This window comes from Gastrolobium bilobum, unplaced genomic scaffold (genome assembly GCF_033153095.1).
Source record: "Gastrolobium bilobum isolate Gb01-03AN ecotype WA unplaced genomic scaffold, APGP_CSIRO_Gbil_v1 utg1095, whole genome shotgun sequence".
NCBI lineage: Eukaryota > Viridiplantae > Streptophyta > Magnoliopsida > Fabales > Fabaceae > Gastrolobium > Gastrolobium bilobum.
This window is the reverse complement of record NW_026897243.1, coordinates 53786-75086: the sequence shown is the minus strand read 5'-3', so window position 1 is coordinate 75086 and position 21301 is coordinate 53786. Positions and strand designations below refer to the sequence as shown.

Genomic DNA, 21301 nt, shown 5'->3' with positions numbered 1-21301 from the left:
TCGCAACAGATCTTTTCTCTCTCTCTCTCTCTTAAAGCTAAGTATCCCAAACCTTTAATTTCCATTCAACAATGTTTTCCCAATCTCAAACTCAAACTCCTTCACTGGAATCTCCCATGTCACTCCTCCGAATCTCATTCAATCAATACCGGCTTTTGCGTCTACAACTGCGACCCCTTCAAGAGAAATGTTTGCGTCTTCACTGGAGCTCTTCCGCTGCGACTTTTCCAGCAGCGGAATCAACCACGTCGAGATGCTCTTCCACAGCAATATAATGGCACTCGTCGATGGCGGACTTCAAGCTAGTGCAAACAACGATTTCGAACCCTAAGGGGCTCTGCACGGTTTCGCAACTGGCCGATTCGATTGTGCTGGCGTGCCCCGGCTTGCACAAGGGTTAGGTACAGGTTTTGAACCTTGTAATTGGGTTGGAATTATTTTGGGCTCTGCTTATATTTTTGAAATCTATAGTACAGAATGTGCAGAAGAAGAATAATTTATTTTTGGCTCGCTCATGGTTCAATGATAGCTATCACGCTTGATGGGAAGTTCCTTGCCACCACCTACACCAGGGGCACGCTTATTCGTGTTTTTTATATGCCGAGTGGGGCCGAATGGGGCTATGCTTCAAGAAGTACGTATTGCTTCTACTGTTTGTTCTCAATTTTGTTGTTCTGTTTGAGATTTTTGGTTGTGATTTTTTAAATAAAACAATACTGTGGAACGACATTATGCTGTTAAAGATCACAAGCTAAGTAGGCTTAGGTTCAAAATGTGTGTATATTAGTTTGGCGTAATGTTTGGATAATGAAGATAATGGTTGAGTCTAATTGAATGGAGAAGTACAAGAGTAGTTTATTTGACGAAATACTAGTGTTGACGAGTTAGATGATTTAAACTGCAAAATATTTTCTAGTTTCATATATGGGAATCAAGATGTTCAACTATAAGATTCTCAGTTTGGACTGATACAGATTCGTCCGTTCAATTATTGGTTTTTCCGTGCATATAATTTTTATTTAATTTTAGTGTATTTTTGTGACAACTCGTTAAAACAAGATTTGTTGCATTGTGAGCGAGGGTCGGTAGATAGAGTAACATATGTGGAGAAAAGGAAAAACTTCACTACCTTTGCAACTTAGTTGTTCCCATTCTCTTGTTCTCATGCAAGGTCATTCAATGCCTCTATGCCCTTCTCTCTATCTCTCTCTCTCTCTGAATCTCTATTACTATTGAGGCCCGCTGTTAATAGCAAGATATCATTGTCTGTAGCAGTTTCCATCAAATTGTATGCTTTTTAAGTTCAAAATTGATTGTTGTCCCACCACACCTTGAGCTTTGATAGTGATATAAGAAATGTGAGGGGTGAAATGTGCAGGCAACTGTCCTTATATATGTCCTTATTTTCTCAATCAACTTTGAATAAAGCTGACAGTTTCTTTCTTCTTTCCTTTTTCCATGAATTTATTTGATTTTGACTCAAGAATCCTTCTCTGACCTCTTTCTCCATCGTGTGCTATGAAATTATTTTGACACAAAAATAACCAGGCAGGGCTTGACATGCTAGAGACTACCTTAGTTGCTCTACAATACATAAAGTTAGAGAAAATATTTGACGATCATGGAAGGTGCTGAACGAAGAAGAGAATGCTCATTGTATTTGCTTTATATGTATGAACTGGTCTTTTGTTTGACATGTGATTAGCGAACAGGAATCGATGAGACTTTGTAAATTGTGAATCATACATCTGACTTTGACATGGTATTTTCTTATTGATTTGGCAGACTTGGATTTCTTGTTTCATATGTTTTTTCTTGCTCGGCACTGCAAGCTTCTAGAGGAGAAATCGTTTCGGGGGAGAACTGCTGATTTATTTTACATACTCTTATTTGGTGCCACTTGACTGGAATTGTTCTTCTTGGGGGGATGATATATGATGGTGAGTCACATTTTTATATATTTTTGGTAATTGAGTCCACATGTTAAAATCTGTCACATGTTAAAGCTTAATTGATCTTTTTCAGGTTTACGTATGGAGCAAACAAAATCCCTTTACTCATATGAGCTTCCTTGGCCTCTTTACTTTCACTGCTGCCTACCTTCCATGGGTGCGTAAGCTCTATGGTTGTTATCTTTCTGATTGGAAAACATTAAACTGTGTTTATCACTACAGTAAAAATGGAGTACAATGGCAGTTTCTTTGCGGCCATTTAAAGATCTGCCTCCTGAAATCGGTCACTAGTTCACTGTGAATAATGCCAAAAAAAGATAGCTTTGGTGATTGTTTCTGTGCTGGCTGCATCTTTTCATTTTGTTTTTGATGTGTGATTGTTGGATTTATGGAGATTTTTTCATTTGGCAGGTTTGATGGAGCTGCACCCGAGCTCCAAAAGGGAATCAGAGGTGGTCATGTAGCCGGCAGCAAATACATTCCTTTTCCCCAACAAATACATTCAATTGTATGTTATCCTTTCCTCGGGTCATCTTTAAATATATTTGTCAACTTTGACTGTTACACTGTTGGATAGAATAATGAAAAGGAAAAAAAGTAAAACTTGATTAACCATCTTACTTTTGACATGGAAGGTTGAGGAACATGTTAGATCATTTGAATTGATGATGTTTGGAATATCAGATTGGCCCTATTCCTGTTGAAGATGAAAAAGATGAGAGATTCTTTGAGCAAGATGTAAAAGCAAAAAGAGATAGACATAGAGTACAGCATGTGTGTGTGAATCATAGCATGAGGTACGACTTTATTTAGATGTTATAAAAACTAGTATAAAGAATCTAGATATGTCTGAAGGTAGTAGCATAATATAGCTTGGCTGATGGCTAATTAATGAGTCAGTATCTTAAAGCTGTGTTAAAAATAAAAGGATTGGAAACTTGGTAGTTAGATTATAATGAAATTAAGGAAAGATTGACAAGGGAATAAATTAAAAAAAAAAGCATCAAAAAAGCTGCATAATATATATTATAGTTATAAAGGCCCAATGCACTGATGTTTAACTATATCTATGTATAATTAATATTAGAAAAAATTAGTTAAGAAATTTAAAATTATTAAAATATTTATTTCATAAAAGTAACCCTTCCGTATATGTAAGAAGATCCACTACAAGAAAACCTGGATACGGAGGCGATGTCTTGATGGCCGTTTTAAAAACCAACCCTATATTTAGCAATTAACATATCCCTGAGCTGCATAAAGTCTTTTTGTTTTCTCTCTCGACGCATTTTATTATTATTATTGGTTTTAGTTCTAGTTACCTTTCTTGACTTCACATAGTGCGAGTCCTAAAGGCTCTCAATTTTTATTTTCTCTGATGCTGTTGGTGCCTTGAATGGTAGAATCCACGTGGGATTCTTAAGCGGAGGTGCTAAGAGGATGTGGGTGAGGTAAATTTACTTATACTCTGCTCTCTCAATATTTTAATATATATATATATATATATATTTATATTTTACTTTATGATTTTGATAATTTTGGTTTTAGTATTTTATATCTGGTTCTGTTTTGAGTACTATGAAATTCTTTGGTTCCTGTTCTTTGGGGGATTATTCCAATGAACTCCTTAACATAACTCTTTCTTTTTCTTAATTATTATTATTATTATTATTATTATTATTTTACTTAGAATTTTGTTGATAGAATTTTTTGATGTTGAACTTTAGTATTTCAAATGCTTCTTCTGGTTGAAAGCATTCGTTGTTGTGTTCGTTTCGGTAACTGTTGTATTGGATCTGTTTAATTAAATTTTGTCATTCATTCGTTCCTTCATTTAGTCCCTTTGACTCAGAATTGGTTTGAAGAAACTCTGTCCCTCATATAGTGGATGAGTTTATGTTGCTCTTGGTTTGTAACTGCTCCACTACTCCAGATATTTCTCATTTCCATTATGAGCCTATGCTGTGTACTTTTCAAACGCAGGAACTCTTTGCATATTTTGGAAATTCCTCATGCCCAAGATTAATTGGTATGTATGAATGGTTCTGGGCAGTTGAAAGCATAGATAAAATTTGTGTTATAGAGATTCATCTACTTTGCATGGTTTTATTAGAATCATTTGCGTTATGCTGCTTTTATGAGTATTTTCAAGCTGTTGTTTGCTTTGATTGGGTAATGAACGAATTTGTAAGCTACGGCTGTGGTTATTGTTGCCATGAAATGATAAGTCACTAGCATATAAATGTGTGTGTTCATGTGTCTTGAGTTGACCACTGGTACTCTTTGTCAAAGCGAGAAACAACAAAAATATTGGAATTTGTTAATGGCATTTTCCTGATACTTTGTTATGAAGTATTTCTAAGTTGGGATAAAGTAAGGCCATTTTTTATGCTCTGATCGGTGTATTAGTATAGGCTTAAAGATTATTATTGCATCTTTAGCTGGTTGTTGGAGGATGGGGTTTAAAAAAAGATAGCTTTGGTGATTGTTTTTGTGCTGGCTGCATCTTTTCATTTTGTTTTTTTTTTTATCTTTTGATATTTCTTTCTCCATGGAGATATCATCTTTTAATCTTTTCTGCTTGTTTTGATATGTGTAAGTGTTTACTGTTTAATATTGGTTCAGATTTATTTGTCATAACTATTTTATCAATACCAAATGCTTTTACATGCAGTTGTTAGATGGTTCACAGACATTGTTACCCCTGTTAGAGAAAGTCTAATGTTGCAGTTTATGATGGATTTTGGACTGAATGGGGAGCACAATCTGATACCTCTGTTGAAAGTTCTTCCTAATGAGACAATCTAGTGAGATAGATTATCATGGCACCAAAAAAATATTTGCAAGAGAAGGGGTTGTATCTTTTTTTTTTTAAAAAAAAAAATAGGCTGTATCTTATTTTTGTAACATAATTATGTAACTTAATTTTATCTAAATGTGAGTTATTGATATGTATTCAAATATTTGGAATGAATATTTTTCTTTATGCTTCTGAATCTACGTGGATTTTTAAAAGAAACAGTAAATTTTAAATATTTTTTTTTTAATTTTTCAGAAAGATCAACGGCAGTTCAAAAATGCCACGATATTGTAAAATTTTATAATCCTATCCAGAGTCTGTTGTTCCGTCGGTTAACAAAATTGACGTCAAATTTCATCAAATGATTTAACGTCGCCAATATCGAAGTCGGTTTTGAAAATGCCATTAAAATTTTCAGCTGCGGTTTAAACAGCCGCCAAACCCATTAAAAACCGCCTCAGATTCCCGAATTTGTTGTAGTGAGAAGATGTACCCACCCTATAAATTTAAAAACAAAACTTTATCGTATTATGTACTTTTAAATTTTGTATTTTATGTATTTATATAAAAATTTTGACACAACTTATGCTTATATCATCAGGACAAATAAAATTAAAATATATTAAATATAGATTTTATGAATTTTAATTATCATTTCATTTATGTTTTTTATTTTATTTTAAAAATAAAAAAACATTTTAAAGTTGTTTTTTAATAATTGGCATGATTAGATTTAATTTTATTTTAAATATATTAATTTAATATATTAATTTTAAATAAAATTAGAATTAATATATTAAATTGATATATTATAATCATAAATGTATTTAATATATCTTAATTTTATTTATCATGATGATATAAGTATAAGTTGTATAAATTCCTATGTAAATACATAAAATACAATTAGATACATAAAATAACAGATTGGAAGAATCGAGAGAATTTCATTAAACTAAAAGAAACTATATTATTCAACAACACATGAAACTCTGTACATCAGTGTATATATATTACAATGGAAAAGAAGGAAAAGAGAAAGGACACGTAATCTATTCTAACTAATGAAAGTGACATGTAACTAATCTGGTTATTAACAATGACAGCTAAGCTTAACAGATAACAAATTGGTTACAAAGAAAAGTTCTTATGTAATTAAATAGGTGTAATACCCCCCCCCCCCCCCCTCAAGTTGGTGGGTGGAGATTATACAACCCCAACTTGAACAGAAAATCATGAAAGGAAGCTGGAGTCAGGGCCTTTGTGAAGACATCAGCAAGCTGCTGAAGAGTAGAAACTGAGAACAGTTGAATCAAACCCGAAGTAAGCTTGTCCCTGGTGACATGACAGTCTAGTTCAATGTGTTTACTTCGTTCATGAAAAGATGGATTATGGGCAAGGTAAATGGCAGCCTGATTGTCACAATAAAGGCTGGCTGGCTTAAGGACAGGAACATGAAGGTCATGGAGTAAATAAGTAAGCCATTGGATCTCACAAGTAGTAGCAGCTAGAGCATGATATTCTGCCTCTGCAGAAGATCGTGAGACCGTGCTTTGTTTCTTTGACTTCCATGAAATGATAGAAGTGCCAAAGAAGATACAAAAACCAGTTGTGGATTTTCTGGTGTCAGGGCATGTAGCCCAATCTGCATCAGCAAAGCCAGACAACACCAAAGGGCATTGGGAGCTGAAGAACAACCTTTTTGCTGGAGATCCTTTGAGGTATCTGAGAACCCTGAGAGCAGCTATATAGTTCCTTCATTGGTTTGGCCACAAATTGGCTCAATTGTTGCACTGCAAAACAAATATCTGGTCTAGTGTTAGTCAAGTACATCAAGCGACCAACCATTCTTCTGTAAGTGGCAGGATCATCAAATAATTCTCCTTGATCCTGTTTCAACCTTAATGAAGGCTCCATAGGGGAAGATGCAGGTTTAGCATTGAGGAGTCCACTCTTAGCTAAAAGTTCCAGAACATACTTTCGATGGTTTAAGATTAAACCAGTCTTGGAGCGAGCTATTTCCATACCAAGAAAAAAATGTAAGGGACCAAGATCTTTGATACAGAACAAGTCATCCAAATGCTGCTTGACAGCTTTGATTTGAACCAAGCAATTCCCAGCAAGGATCATATCATCCACATAAACTAAAAGGAAGGTAAACTTATCACCATCTTTCTTAGTGAAAAGAGAATAATCAGCCTTCGACTGGACAAAACCCAGCTTGTAGAGTTCCATATTCAACCGTGCATTCCATTGACGGCTAGATTGTTTCAGTCCATAAATGGACTTATGCAATTTACAAACTTGATTTGTGTGAGAAGATTCAACTCCCTGAGGAATAGTCATGTAGACTTCTTCAGATAAATCCCCATGAAGGAAGGCATTGTTAATGTCAATTTGTTCAAGAAACCAGCCCCTTGCAACAGCAACCGAAAGCAACAATCTGACAGAGGTAAGCTTAGCTACTGGAGAAAAAGTCTCAAAATAATCTACTCCCTCCATTTGGTTGTAGCCTTTAGCTACCAACCGAGCATTATGTCTAGCTATTGTACCATCAGGATTGTGTTTGATTTTATACACCCATTTAGAACCAATGGGATGCTTTCCTTTGGGGAGATCAACAATAGACCAAGTGTGATTGCGTTTGAGAGCATCAAGCTCCTCATTCATGGCCAAAAGCCATTCTCTGGACTTAGCAGCTTGAGAGTATGTACATGGCTCAACAAAAGAACTCTAGTTGTGACAGAAAGCAGTATAAGCAGAAGAGCATTTGTCATATGTAAGGAGAGAGGATAAAGTATTGGTCATATGTGTACCTGGAGAGAAATGATGTTCAGCTGTGACTGTGGACAAATTGCAGTGGAAGTCATTTAAATGAGAAGGTGGCATCCTTATTCTACTTGACCTTCGAAGTCCAGTAGACAATTCTGGTATGGACTCTTGGATAATTCTGGTGTCTGTAGGTTCACAATCAGTGTTTGTAGGGGATGAAAGAATGGGATTTTCAAGTAAAGTAGGATTATGACTGGATTGTTGGTTGGCTTCTAATGAAACTGGTTGGTTTCCAACATGTGACACGGGCTGGTTAGAAACAGGAAGTGAGGTGACAGATGGGTTAGGTTGAGTGTTGGACAAACTGGTGTCATAGATAGGAGGGATAAAAGTAGGTAGCACTCTAGGTGATTCAGAGTTTGAAAAAGCATCTTTCTGACTATCAACAAAAGGGAAATGTCTCTCATAGAATACAACATTTCTAGAAACCAGGATTTCATTAGAAAACAAGTCATATAGCAAGTATCCTTTGGTCCCATCTCTATGTCCCAGATATATACACTTTCTGGCCCTAGTGTCAAACTTGGTTCGATGTGCTCGAAGTGTAGAAGCAAAAGCAAGACATCCAAAAGCCCTTAGATGAATTATAACAGGTGGCTTGTGATAAAGCAATTCATAAGGAGACTTGTGATGTAATACTGGAGAATGTAACCTGTTGATGATATGAATGGCATGTTGGATACAATAACACCATAATATCTTTGGAATATTACCTTGAAAGAGAAGTGCTCTAGCTGTATTCAATATATGCTGGTGCTTCCTCTCCACACCACCATTTTGTTGTGGAGATTCCACACATGATGTCTGGTGCAAGATTCCTTTTTGAGCAAACAAATCTGACATTAAAAATTCAGAACCATTATCACTTCGAAAAGTCTTAACTGTTACACCAAATTGGTTTTCTATAAGTGTAACAAAGTTTTGGATATGAGTTCTAGTTTCTGACTTTAATTTCATCAAGATGCCCCATGTAAAACGTGTATGATCATCAACAATTGTCAACATGTATCTGTGACCATGAATTGAAGAAGTAGAATAGGGCCCCCAAATATCAGCATGGACTAACTCAAAAGCCTTACCAGAAACAGTAACACTTGAATTAAAGGGTAACTTCTTGTGTTTAGCATAGTGACATGTATCACATAGATTGTCAACACTTTTACATGAAAGAAAGGGAAATTGAGTCATCATTGACTTTATTACAGAAGATGAACAATGGCCTAGTCTTAAGTGCCACAAATCAACTAAACAAGGTTGAATAGTAACTGTATTGGTAAAGCTTTTATCTTGTATTTTCACTGTCTTCTGATCATTGGCTTGAGTAAGGATGTATAATCCACCATCTAGCCTAGCTGAACCAATCATCTCCATTGAAGGATACTGCTAAATGGTGCAGATAAGGGGCTGAAAAGTTACAGAACAATTAGTGTCTTGGGCTAACTTGGTTACTGAAATCAGATTAACACTAAAGCCTTCAACAAATAGCACATTCGACAAAGTGAGTGTCTGAGAAAGCAAAACAGTCCCTGAGTAGTAAGAGTAAACCTGACTTTCATTAGGTAATGAGATAGCTATTGGCTCAATCCTCTTTGGTTGAATTAAAGTACCGAATGAGTAAGTAATATGGTCAGTGGCTCCTATGTCTAAGATCCACTGAACCATATTATGGTTACCTGAAGATGAGCCTGAGTTTGCAGAATCAACTGTATCAGCCTTGGTCCCAACATTGAGTGCCTTGGTTTGTACAATATTACTGACATGCGAGGATGGCATTTGCTGCTGTTGCATAGGTGGTGGCTTAAAAGATTGCTGAATCATTTCCAAGATTGCATTCTATTGGTCCTGAGTAAAATTCTCTTTCTTACCTTGAAGAGAAGCCACTTGATTATGATCAACATATGGATGCACTTCTTCAATATTATCAGTGCTGGCAACATTTGCCTTGTGAAATCCCTTGACTCTGTATCCAGGGGGATACCCATGATTCTCAAAGCATGTATCAATAGTGTGGCTGGTCTTGCCACAATAAGTACACAACCTTGGAACAAAAGATCTGCCACGACCTCCATTGTAACCACGGCCTCCACTGTAGCCACGTCCTCTTCCCCTAGTGGAGAATTCCCCACGAGTGTAGCCACGTCCAGATTGTTGGTCAGGAGTATAAGCACGTCCTGATTGTTGTTCAGGAGTGTAGCCACGTCTTGACTGCTGTTCAGTTGAATGGAAAAATGCCTTTGAATTTCCATCTGGAATACTAGGTATTACATTAGCCAAATTCATCTGTCTTTCTTGCTCAGTGATTAAAGAAAATACACGGTTTATAGGGGGCAAAGGATCCATTAACATGATTTGTGACTTTACATGGGAAAATTGTTCATTAAGTCCCTTTAGGAATCTAATAGAATAGTCTCTATCTCTGATGTTTCTCACTTCAGAAGAGATTGAACAACAAGGCTTAACACACTTACAAGTAGGTGTTGGCTGTAAAGACTCCAACTCATCCCAAAGGATCTTGAGTTGTGTATAGAAATCGGAGACAGAATTTGCTCCTTGATGCAAACGAAAGATCTCATCATGCAAGTCAGAAATACGAAATATGTCTGATTGAGAGAACCTTTCTTTAAGGTCTCTCCACACATCAAATGCTCGATCCATCCATAGGATCGATTGTGAAATAGAATCAGCAATGGATCGATGCAACCATGTAAGAACCATGGTATTGCATCTCTCCCAAGCAGCGTACCTTCGCTCTGTCGGATCTGGAATAGAGATGGAACCGTTAACAAATTGAAGCTTGTTCTTGGAGATTAAGGCCATGGTCATGGCTCTAGCCCATCCATGGTAGTTTCTGCCATTCATGAGAGTGGATACCAATACAAGAGACGGATTTTTGTTCGGATGCAGATAATAAGCACTACCTGGATTTGAAAAATTTTCTGATGCTTGCAACTGCATGCGTGGTGTGTGAAACATGTTCTTCATCAACAGGTTGAACATCAACCTTAGGTGAGCTCTGATTCGCCATCACAGTTTATCTTCAACAATCAGAAAGATCGAAAGGAATCTCAAAGAGAAAACTAAAAGGAGTAAAGAAGCAAAAGGAAAATGGCGAATATCAGAGCTCCAAAAGAAGCTCTGATACCATAACAGATTGGAAGAATCGAGAGAATTTCATAAAACTAAAAGAAACTATATGATTCAACAACACATGAAACTCTGTACATCAGTGTATATATATTACGAAGGAAAAGAGAAAGGACACGTAATCTATTCTAACTAATGAAAGTGACATGTAACTAATCTGGTTATTAACAATGACAGCTAAGCTTAACAAAATAACAAACTGGTTACAAAGAAAAGTTCTTATGTAATTAAATAGGTGTAATAAAAATGTGCCTATCAATGTAGAAAGCAAGTTAAACCCAACACCATATTATTTAAATCCATGCAATTAGATACCGTCAATTACTTTGACGGGATTCATTTTATTTTATTTCACTAGTTCCGATAGTGTGTGTGACGATATTGGCTGACGTGGAGTAAGAGTGTCGTCGATGTTTCTGACGAGACTGAGTGTAACAATATATGACGAGACTGATTTCATCATTCCTTTTTACGTGTTTAACTGTATTAATTCGACAAAAATATGCTTTTGGTTGAAAAAAAATTCACAGAAATTCTTAGTATGGTGCTTTTGGCGTCAAGGTGATTAGTGGACATTTAACAATATGGATACATGAGCACTTAAGGTACTGTTATGTCAGTTAGCCCTCCCGAAACAGATTCAACGGACTCTTAACTAGTAATTGATTTAAAATTTTAAAGACTATATTTTGAATAAAAATAAATTAATGGATTAAATTGTAAGTGTAAAATATTTTTAAATATTAAAGTTGTTTTTTTATTTTCAATTGATATTTTTTATTATTTAGAATCACAAAAATGTTACTTTATTTTCACATCGTTTCTTGTTTATAAGATTTGTGAGAGAAATGGGGACACAAAAAAATTGTTGTTCTCAATATTACATTTGCAAATCCTTAAAAAATAGAAAATAATATGAAAATTGTGTAATCATTAATGAAAATATATACTAACTGAAATTTTTTTTTTTTAATTTTCTTTACTTAAAGTGAGTAGCACACTTTACAATTTAAAAGCATAAGATAAGGGAGGAACCCAATTTCAAATTTAATAATGAGGAAGACTTATTCATGAGGAACAATCACAATATGTGTCTCAGTACTGTTCCTAATTATGTTTCCCCTATTCATGATTTCAGTAGGCTTAATTAACATCACACTTGAAAGCCTACTTCTTATTTCTGAAACTCAAGTACAGCCAAATAAGGATCAACATAGAAGGCACGGAAGTGAGGAAAACCAGCAGAAGTGGCAAGATGTTTAAATTGTTGTTCAGTCCTATGCTTCCCCTTAGTTTTATACATTGTCATGATAAATATGTCACCTCCAAGCAATGCTCTTGTTCTTTGACTCTCATCGGTCAGCTCTGGCACCACCGGCTCGCAAGCAATCAATTTTCCGTTCACCGGAAGTGCCTTATAACAATTTTCCAAGACCTGCTTGCATTCTTCATCCGTCCATGCTATAAATACCCACTGCAAATTCAATCAAGAGGGAAAAGAATAGATGTATCATTTCATGTATTGATGTTTTAAAATTTCTCAAGTCAAGTTTGATGAGAGAAAGTTTAACTAGATTATTTAGTACAAAAGATCGTATTGGAACATCGACACTCAAAAATTGGAAATTAATTATTTTTAAAATGTTATAAAATTAGAATTAAATTTGATTTGGAACTTCTGTGATTTTAATTGTGTATACGTCAAAATTAAAATAATATAACTCAAGTGAATCTTATTTTTATAAGTTTCGTTGACTTGTATCTTTATAACACAGGATAGTAAATTAGAATTTAAAATTATTACATGCCAGTTTGTATCCTCTTACTTTTAGTTATTTTTCTCCTTATAAGCAGAAGTTAGGTCAAACAAGTTTTAAGAAAAACTATTATAATGAAAGACTCTTTTTTTTATAATGAAGAAAAGAGTCAAAAACCAAAAGTGTTGGGATATTCATGTGTGATGAGTCCCATATTAATTGGTAAATGGTTAAGTAGAGTGAATATAAGTGAATGGATTCATGAACCTAATGTTTTAAGGTTTTGGGTTGAGACATAATGTCGAATACACTAGCTAGCATTGTGCTAACTTTTAGCCCATTGGTTCCCCGCCAAAGGGTCCCCCTGGACCCGTCGACTTTGGTATCAGAGCCGAGTTGGACTCAAGCTAGCCTAGTGATTGGCAAGGAGACGAGTTGAGTATTTTGGGCTTTGGCTCTCGATTGAGGGGGAGCATATCAATGTTGAGTTTTACACTTGAACCCAATATAAGTGGAGTATATATAAGCAAGAGGACCCATGAACCCAATACCTTAAGGTTTTGGGTTGAGACAAGGTGTCGAATCCACTTGATATGGTGGGCTAGCCTTAGCTTATTGATGGTGGTCCCGTGCCATGGGCTTCCCCTGAGCCTGCCTGACAAATACTCTTACGAGAAGCTTTTTTTTAAGTTCTTATCAGTTTTTTTGAATTGTATGTTTTTTTTTAATAAAGAGTCATATATATATATATATATATATAGAGAGAGAGAAAGAAAGAGAAAAAGGTTTTTTGTGCTTTTAAGTTAAATTTTTTTTTTGAATTATATAAGTAGTAGTGACGATGAAATTAGCGACGGAATTTCTATAACAATTCCGTCGCTATACAGATTTTTTCTAGTAGTGGATGCCACATCAACAGGTATGACATATGTGAAGCCAAAAGCGACGTGTAGTTAATACTTTTCCAAATATATAATTTATCGGTTCTTAAAGTTGTCAATTTAATGATTCCGTTTATAAAAAGTTGCATATATGTCTTTTTTTTTTTAAGAGATAATAGGGAAAATATGTTGAATAACGTTACTCATTACTTGTAACACCAACTTTGCAATTATTTATTTTTTTGGAATATAGTTTTTCAATGTTTTCTTGAATATTACCTTCATGAAGATAGCATCCCCAGCAGGAACAGATTCAAACGCGTCACCACCGATATGAGTTATACCTACAATTTATATATATAAGCCACAAGACAATTGTAGCTAGGTTAATGTTATGATAAGAACAACAAATCAAAACCCACACATTCCAAAATGGAAGTGGCTCAAACCTGGAAACTGTGGTGCAAGAGCCACCATATCGGGAAGATCATAGTTGATGCCCTTAAGTATATTTGGGTATTTCTCCATTATCATGCGGAGACTCACACCAGAATTGCCACCAACGTCAACTAGTGTCTTCACCCCTTGGAAGCCATCGTAGAGCTCCAACATTTCCCTCATGAAGGGTACGGACATCCCAGATAAGGACTTATATATCAAATCCATTATATCTGGCTGCTTCATGTAATGTGCTATTGCTGATTCTCCGTTCGCCTTCTCGAATGGCTCCACCGTTGGATCCTCCACTGCCTCCCCCACCAACGGCCAAGCTCGCATCAACGCATCCTATATATGCACATCTCAAAAACACGAACATTCCCCACTTGAGAATCATATAATATAAGGAAGTATCAATGGAGAGAAGTATGTGAGTCTAGTGATGACAATAAATAAAGGGGTATGCATTTGTCATTTAACATACACAACAAACTTTCTTATACACACAACATTTTGTGGGGTCCATACTTTTTGAAGGAAAAAGAAAAAAAAAGAAATTACGGCACGCAAAACGAATCTCTATAACATTACACAATCACTTTTCCTACAACATAACTCTTATAAAACCCATAAACAAATCCTCATCACCAAATCATCCTTCTTAATGATATTATTCCTTACTCAAGCTCTATCCTCGTGAATCGGAATTTTATGGGAGTGGTTTTTCTCTGTTTTTTTCTATAAATTAATCACTCATCTCATTTCACATGTAATAACCATTTTTTATTAAAAATAAAAGTGAAACGCTTTGTTTAGAGCGACAAAAACAATATATAAACGCTTTATATTTATCTCATAGAAGATAAAATTATCTTTATGTTGCGAGACAAATAAAGTGAGCCACCAATTTTTTTTAAAAAAAGAGGCACACATTTTTTTATATGAATGTAATTAATGTGAGAGATGAATATCATTATATTAATACTATATTTATTTACATATCATCGTAATCATATTATATTTTCATTATTATTTTGTATTTAACAAACTTGAAAATTTATGGTAAAAAAAAAAAAAACACACACACACACACAAAAATTAACCTGATGGTGTTGGAGCACGTAGGGCGCGTAGGATAGACCTTCGTCACTGGCAACTAAAGTTTTGCCGACGTCGGTGAGGAAGTATTTTCTTTCGCCAGTGCTGCTCAAGTGCTCGGCAAAAATGTCATAACTGGTGAGCAAGCGGAGGATGCGCTGGAGGTTCTCGGCGTCGCCACCACCGTGGGGACGAATGTGAGAAAGAATTTGTGAAGCGGAGAGGGGAGTGTTGGAACCAGCTTGCCATATGGTGTCGGGTACCTTCATATTGATGACAGCAACGAGAGACATTGGAACACTCATCATGTGTGCTATTTCCAAAATGGCAAGCCTCGCTTTGTTTTGAGACCTTGTTATGGTAACTTCCTTCTTCATCTCCATTGTTTGATACTCCTGTTAAAACTCAAAAGGGTTATTTTGTGCTTTTAACTGCTAAGTTGAAGAATATACAACACAAATTTATAAGCACTTTGGGTTTAACTTTAATGCACCTTTAATACAAAACTATTGTTATACCGTCATCTAATTAGTCACGCGCTAAATTATTAAAGAAGTATTACGATAATATTTTTTATAGATCGATCATAATTATTTCTTTGACCAAATAGGTTATATCCTCGTATATTTTAATTCTTTGATCAGTTATGAGACTAATTTGGAGTCAAGATTTAGTCATAAGTAAAATTTATTGTCCTTCCTCAAAGATATATTTGATAAGAATTTAACTCAGGTTTTCCTCCACCTACTCAATTTATGTCGTCGACTGAGCTACATTAATTGGATGAATTACAATAACTTTAAGGCTTGTTTGATTGTGCTCTATTTAAAAAAAATAACTATTTTTTACTAAAAAAAGAAAAAAAAGAACTATTTTATAAAATAATCAATAAAATGAGACTTTTTTTTTTTAAAGTTAAAAATCAAAACACAAAATAAATTAAAATAATAGAAATGTGTTTTTTAAATATGATTCTAAAAAGTAAAAATTAAGAATAATTTTAAGAACTATTTTTATACAATAAATATTACCAAAAAAATTTATTTTATAAATTACAAAATTATTAAAATAAAATTACGCTAAACATACATAAATATTTCAAGAGCAATACTATTCACGCATGTGTTTCTCTTGCCTTGCGCCATTATCTAAGAGGAGGTACGTAAAAGTTTTGATGGGCACCAATCATGTGCTGGGAATTTCGAGGTGTTAAAACTTAGAAGATGTGAGGAAAGGTGTTGTCTAATTAATATGTACATATCTTGATAACTTTATTATACAATAGTGGAAAAAAATTTAATTGATAATACATTAAATTTAAACTCGTTTAATCTTTAAAAAATAAACACACTTGAAATTTTTTCTAGCTACACTGTAATTTAATTACAACTATTCTTTTTAATTATTTATTAACCGTATAAAAAAATAAAATAAAAATCCGAATAGTTTATGGTTTATGTATGAAATCATGCATCTTAATTTTATTTTTTGCATAATAGTTTTTTTATTGTATGGTTGGTAGAATGTTACTTCATCTTTCCAAATTAGTTTTGGTGTCAGTATTGTAAAATTCGGATCAATCCGGTTGGATCAACCTATAAACCGATGATATAATCTATCCGAATTAATTATTGAATCGGTTATAATAAACCCGGTACGACCCAATTTAACTTGGGCAGTTTTTAATAAAAATTAATGACCCGGTTGGTTGCCACTGAACCGGATGGGTCATGATATCCCAAAAAGAGAGCGCCTTTACTAGAAGAGGAAGAAAGAAGACACTTACTAGAAATCTATTCCACCGGAAGACTACCGATCGATGAAGACTTGAACCCAAGTTGCAGTGATCAAATCGACTTTGGAGAGTCAATCCTCAGGGCAAGCCAAAGGAAGGACGGGATATAGAGATCAAAGACAGGCTGAAAGTGTGGTCAAATTTTAAAAATTCTATCAATCATGTACGTAGGTAGGGTCCTCCAGTATTGAAATTGTGGTCAAGATTAATATAATTTTTTTTTTTAGAAAAAGAAAAAGAAAAAAAATGAATAAAACAAGTAGAAATTAGGAATAGTATCAAAGGAGAGTAGTGTACGTAAACGTAATCTATTGCTGTTTACACATCGTACCTTTTGTGAGGCCTAGTTTTTAGCAATTGGCATTATTTCATTACTGTCCACATATTCTAAGTATATTTGTAATCCAGAAATATCTTACCATTAATTTTGATTATCAAAAACATTTAGATGTGTGATTTGTAATAGACATATATAGACTTTTCTTCGAGGATGGAATTGCTTTTCTTTATTGACAACATTAACAGTGGTGTGTGATTTGTTGTTTTTGATATTAGGTTATATTGAAGTAATATCATTTCTGATGTGTATTTGAATATATTTTTAAAATTTTAAATATAAAATAAAAATTTATATATATTCATTCGGATCAACCGATTCAATTAGTAATTTACAGTGAAACTAATAACTCAATATCTCAATTGGATAAATGATGAAGCCAGATTTAATAACATTGTTATCCGTAACAATTTGATAAAAGGATTAGTGTGTATCATTCAAAAGGACACAAATTGTGTATTTTTAGTAACTTACACAGAGTATGATCGGTCATAATGGGTAATTCTGAAAAAAAAAAAAATTCATTTTACTCATCAGCGATGTGACTGAAGAGAAAAAAAAAACTTTTTTAAATTTACATATTTAATATGACCGATCATACTTTCTGTAAGTCATTTACAGAAACACAACTTGTATCTTTTAAAATTAATAATATTTTATCCCTTTCATAAAAGATAACTAAAACGGAAGAAGGACCCACATGTTGAAACCTGAAAGAGGGGAATATACGACAGTCCAAATTGTTTGTGTGCGTCAATCAAGTGCCGTTTATGATAGAATAAGTTGCCTTCACGCTTCCCCTATTTGTGTCTTAAAATGTTCGAAATATATAAGAGATAGTAAGATACGCTGATACGGCTGGCCCGCGAAATCATACAATAATAGATAAATATAAGGGATGTATTAATTTCATGTTGCATCAGATAATTATCTCATGCAACAGAGATAAAATTGTGGAGTTAACTTTTTAAAATAAAATAAAATAATGGACTCCACTTTTTTGTCTCTGTTACATGAGATAATTATCTCATCTAACATGAGATAATTATTTTTCTAAATATAATTATAAAATTACAGGGATTGATATACTAGCTACCTATTTAATCTTTTTATCATTATTATTTTTATCATTGTTAATTAAATTAACTCAATAACACTATTGATTTAAATTTAATTAATGATGATAAAAAAAGTAATAAGGATAAGAAGATTAAATAAGTAAGTAATATAATTGTCCTCATAATTATAAATAGATAAAAAATATTTTTCACTTATAATATTGTTTGTTATTTCTCTTTAGGGTGAGTTGTAGAGTTGTTATAACCTCTGCTCGTTTATTTTGATGTTATGTTTTTTAGTATTTATTGTTCAAACTTGCTGCTTATAATCTATACGCTCCAGCTTTAGGGGGAATGTTGAAAAAAATATCTTTAGAATATCTTTATTATTTGTAAATATCTATTTCCTTATTTCATTACGATTTAGGTTAGGTATGGGATAAGCCCATTATTATTTCTTTTTATATTGTACTCTCCTGAATCAATTCAACATACATATTTATTTCAATGTTCCTTTCGTCTCTTGTTATTTCAATATGCCATCCAATATGTTTTCCCAAACTGTTGAGTTGGAAAAGACATATTGTGGTGAGTTTGTCATGCTTGATGATGCACAAGTTCAGAAAGATGTAAAGAACTGGCAATTGTTCCTATTTTTTTTCATTGGACCTTGAGGACAAGGTCCATTTTTTGAGGGGAAGGCAATGTTACGATATCAATAGCTTTGTAAAGGTGTACAATTAGAGTAGTCATTGTCAATAAGGAGCCTTCTGTTCTATTAGTGCTGATGTGGCATTGTAGTGATAGTTAATGGTGAGGTTAGTAAATAAAAAGAACCCATTGTATTCGGTGACATTCATGAAAATAATAATAAAAAAGTCATTGTTTGGTTTTCTTGTAGTTCTTGTTTTCTCTGTAAGAACTACAAGAAAACCAAACAATGACTATTTTATTATTATTTTCATGAATGTCACCGAATATAATGAGTTCCTTTTATTTACTAACTTCATCATTAACTATCACTACAATGCCACATCAGCACTAATAGAACAGAAGGCTCCTTATTGACAATGACTACTCTAATTGTACACCTTTATAAACCAGTATTTACAAAGCTATTGATATCGTAACACATTGGCACCGTATCATTTGGGGGGAAATGGGGAATTTTGATTGGTGAGGGTGATAGGGTTTTGGGGTCAGGAGTCTTCAAAGGACAATACCAAGACGGCAAGACCAATGCCCTTTTTGGAGACACCCATAACAGATATCTTCTTGCATTCGTTTCATAAGTTTTGGAGTACACGAGGTGAGGAAGGTGATAATGAAGGTGAAGGTGACAGAGTCATGTTCAAGTTTGGTTCACCCATTTTCCTCATGATGGTAGGGAGACAAAGAGGAGTTGGTGTTGGTGTTGAGTGGTTGATGTTCAATGTTGAGCGTTCCATTTTCCTCACCTGTGTAGAAAACCCAACGAACAAAAGTCGTGTTTGAAAAAAAGAGCAACCTGGGGTCATTTTTATAAAATCACTTCACATTTCACATTTACAGTTATATTTGACAATCAATCAATATAAGTTCAGTAAACTTGAACAAATAATTGGATAATATTTTTGTCTACCAAATAATTTTTTTGTAATATTCATAGAAAATTTACTTTCCCACCATATTCCTGAGAATCATGATTCTCAGATAAAAAAAAAATTATCCTCTGCAAAATATCCCTTAAAGAGGGCGGCCGATTTGGATGGACTCTTGAAAAAAATAATTTTTATACCTTACTTATTTTATAGGTGTTATTTACAAAAGTTAAAACTATTTAGATTTTAAAAAAATATTTATTTTTTGAAAAATATTTGGCTTTTTGAATTAAGTTAAAATTTTTGGCTATAAAAAAAAATTAGCTTTTTTTTTTATAACTTCATTTTTTTAAAGCAGATACCAAACAGACTCTTAACAGTATGCATACATAATTAAGCACTAATGGTAATGTTATGTCAGTGATGTCATTAGCCCTCGTAAAACAGATTTAACGGACAATTAACTTGTAATGGATTTAAATTTTAAAGACTATATTTGAATAAAAATAAATTAATGGATTAAATTGTAAGTATAAAATATTTTTAAATATTAAAGTATTTTTTTTTTTTGTTTTTGTTTTAAATTTTATTTTCAATTGATATATTTTCATTATTTTTTTTTTGATAACATATTTTCATTATTTATGTTGGAAAGAATATCTTTATTATTTGTAAAGATCTATTTTCTTATTTCATTAGAATTTAGGTTAGGATTTTTGACCCTTTTGCCCCTTATTAATTAATTAATAACCATTTTGCCCCTTACCCAAAACTATCCACCAACTTGCCTCTCTTTAATTGATTAACTTAAATATTTAATCTGTTAAATGGTCAAAATACGCAAAAAAAACGTTGATCTGAGGTTTAATTGATTAAATATCCCTCTTAATTGATTAAAACTCGGGATATTTAATCGATTAAAATATATATTTAATCGATTAAACCTCGATAGAAACCCTATATTTTTTCCCTTCTTGGTCTAATTTCAAATATTCTCGTTTTGTAAACCAAAATTTCTCTTGTTTGTCATCTGTAATCCTTGCAATCAAGATTATATTTCATCCGACCATCTCTAAAGCCTTAATTTTGTGAAATCACTGTCATTGCACTTATATATTCCTTTGTTGCCCCTTTTGCAACTTTAGCAAGTGTACTAGTCGTACAAGTAATAAAATGATAAATAAAGATCGTTCCCACGAGGATTTGTGTTCAAACACCAACTAACCATTTATAAATAAGTTGAATCAAACAAAAATTTATTGAATGCATTGATAATTGTCACCATAATTTGAATTGTATTTGGAATTGGTAAAATAACTAAAACGTGAATTATAATTTTAAAACAAGTAGTAAGAAATCAATGTCCCTCAACCATAAACTTATGTAAGAATCAATCCTATTATGAATTATCTCCCATGTGATGTCAATCAACCTTTTTCTTATCACCAAGATGTAATCCCTTACTATCTTGGTTGATACATTAATCAAGAACCCCAATCCCTTGGTGATTCCCTTCTTAATACATACATTAAGCACTAAGATTTTAAAGATTACATCAGAGTCCTAGTTCCAATCCCTTGAATACTAGAACACTGGTGATAAAATTGCTAGTTACAGAAATAATGTAAA

General features: G+C 33.5%; 2 protein-coding genes and 1 long non-coding RNA gene across 7 annotated transcripts; 1 reads left to right on the top strand and 2 right to left on the bottom strand.

Moving 5' to 3' along the window:
* Positions 1 to 516: 516 nt before the first annotated feature.
* Positions 517 to 4858, top strand: LOC133305148 (uncharacterized). Of its 5 annotated transcripts, none has more exons than XR_009750727.1 (7): positions 517 to 634; positions 1786 to 1940; positions 2026 to 2109; positions 2364 to 2460; positions 2637 to 3403; positions 3936 to 3981; positions 4627 to 4858. It is a non-coding gene; the product is annotated as an uncharacterized LOC133305148 (long non-coding RNA). The 5 variants fall into 5 exon arrangements; XR_009750726.1 differs by having other exon boundaries at positions 2588 to 3403; XR_009750728.1 differs by having other exon boundaries at positions 2364 to 2749; positions 3356 to 3403.
* Positions 4859 to 9417: 4559 nt separating this feature from the next.
* Positions 9418 to 10401, bottom strand: LOC133305140 (uncharacterized). Its single transcript, XM_061505273.1, has one exon. It carries the CDS (start codon positions 10399 to 10401, stop codon positions 9418 to 9420), a length of 984 nt encoding a protein of 327 aa, XP_061361257.1.
* Positions 10402 to 11732: 1331 nt separating this feature from the next.
* Positions 11733 to 16840, bottom strand: LOC133305138 (nicotinate N-methyltransferase 1-like). Its single transcript, XM_061505272.1, has 5 exons — positions 16689 to 16840; positions 14908 to 15297; positions 13816 to 14152; positions 13646 to 13710; positions 11733 to 12202 (listed from the first exon to the last, which is right to left on the bottom strand). The coding sequence occupies exons 2-5, from the start codon at positions 15283 to 15285 to the stop codon at positions 11903 to 11905; spliced, it is 1080 nt and encodes a 359-aa protein (XP_061361256.1). The 5' UTR covers positions 15286 to 15297; positions 16689 to 16840; the 3' UTR covers positions 11733 to 11902.
* Between the last annotated feature and the right edge of the window lie 4461 nt (positions 16841 to 21301).

Coding starts and splice junctions, on each gene's coding strand:
- LOC133305140 (XM_061505273.1), bottom strand. CDS start 10,401: ATGGCCTTAATCTCCAAGAACAAGCTTCAATTTGTTAACGGTTCCATC.
- LOC133305138 (XM_061505272.1), bottom strand. CDS start 15,285: ATGGAGATGAAGAAGGAAGTTACCATAACAAGGTCTCAAAACAAAGCG. Junction 14,153..14,907: donor ACGTGCTCCAACACCATCAG/GTTAATTTTTGT, acceptor GTGCATATATAG/GATGCGTTGATGCGAGCTTG. Junction 13,711..13,815: donor TCTTGCACCACAGTTTCCAG/GTTTGAGCCACT, acceptor TATAAATTGTAG/GTATAACTCATATCGGTGGT.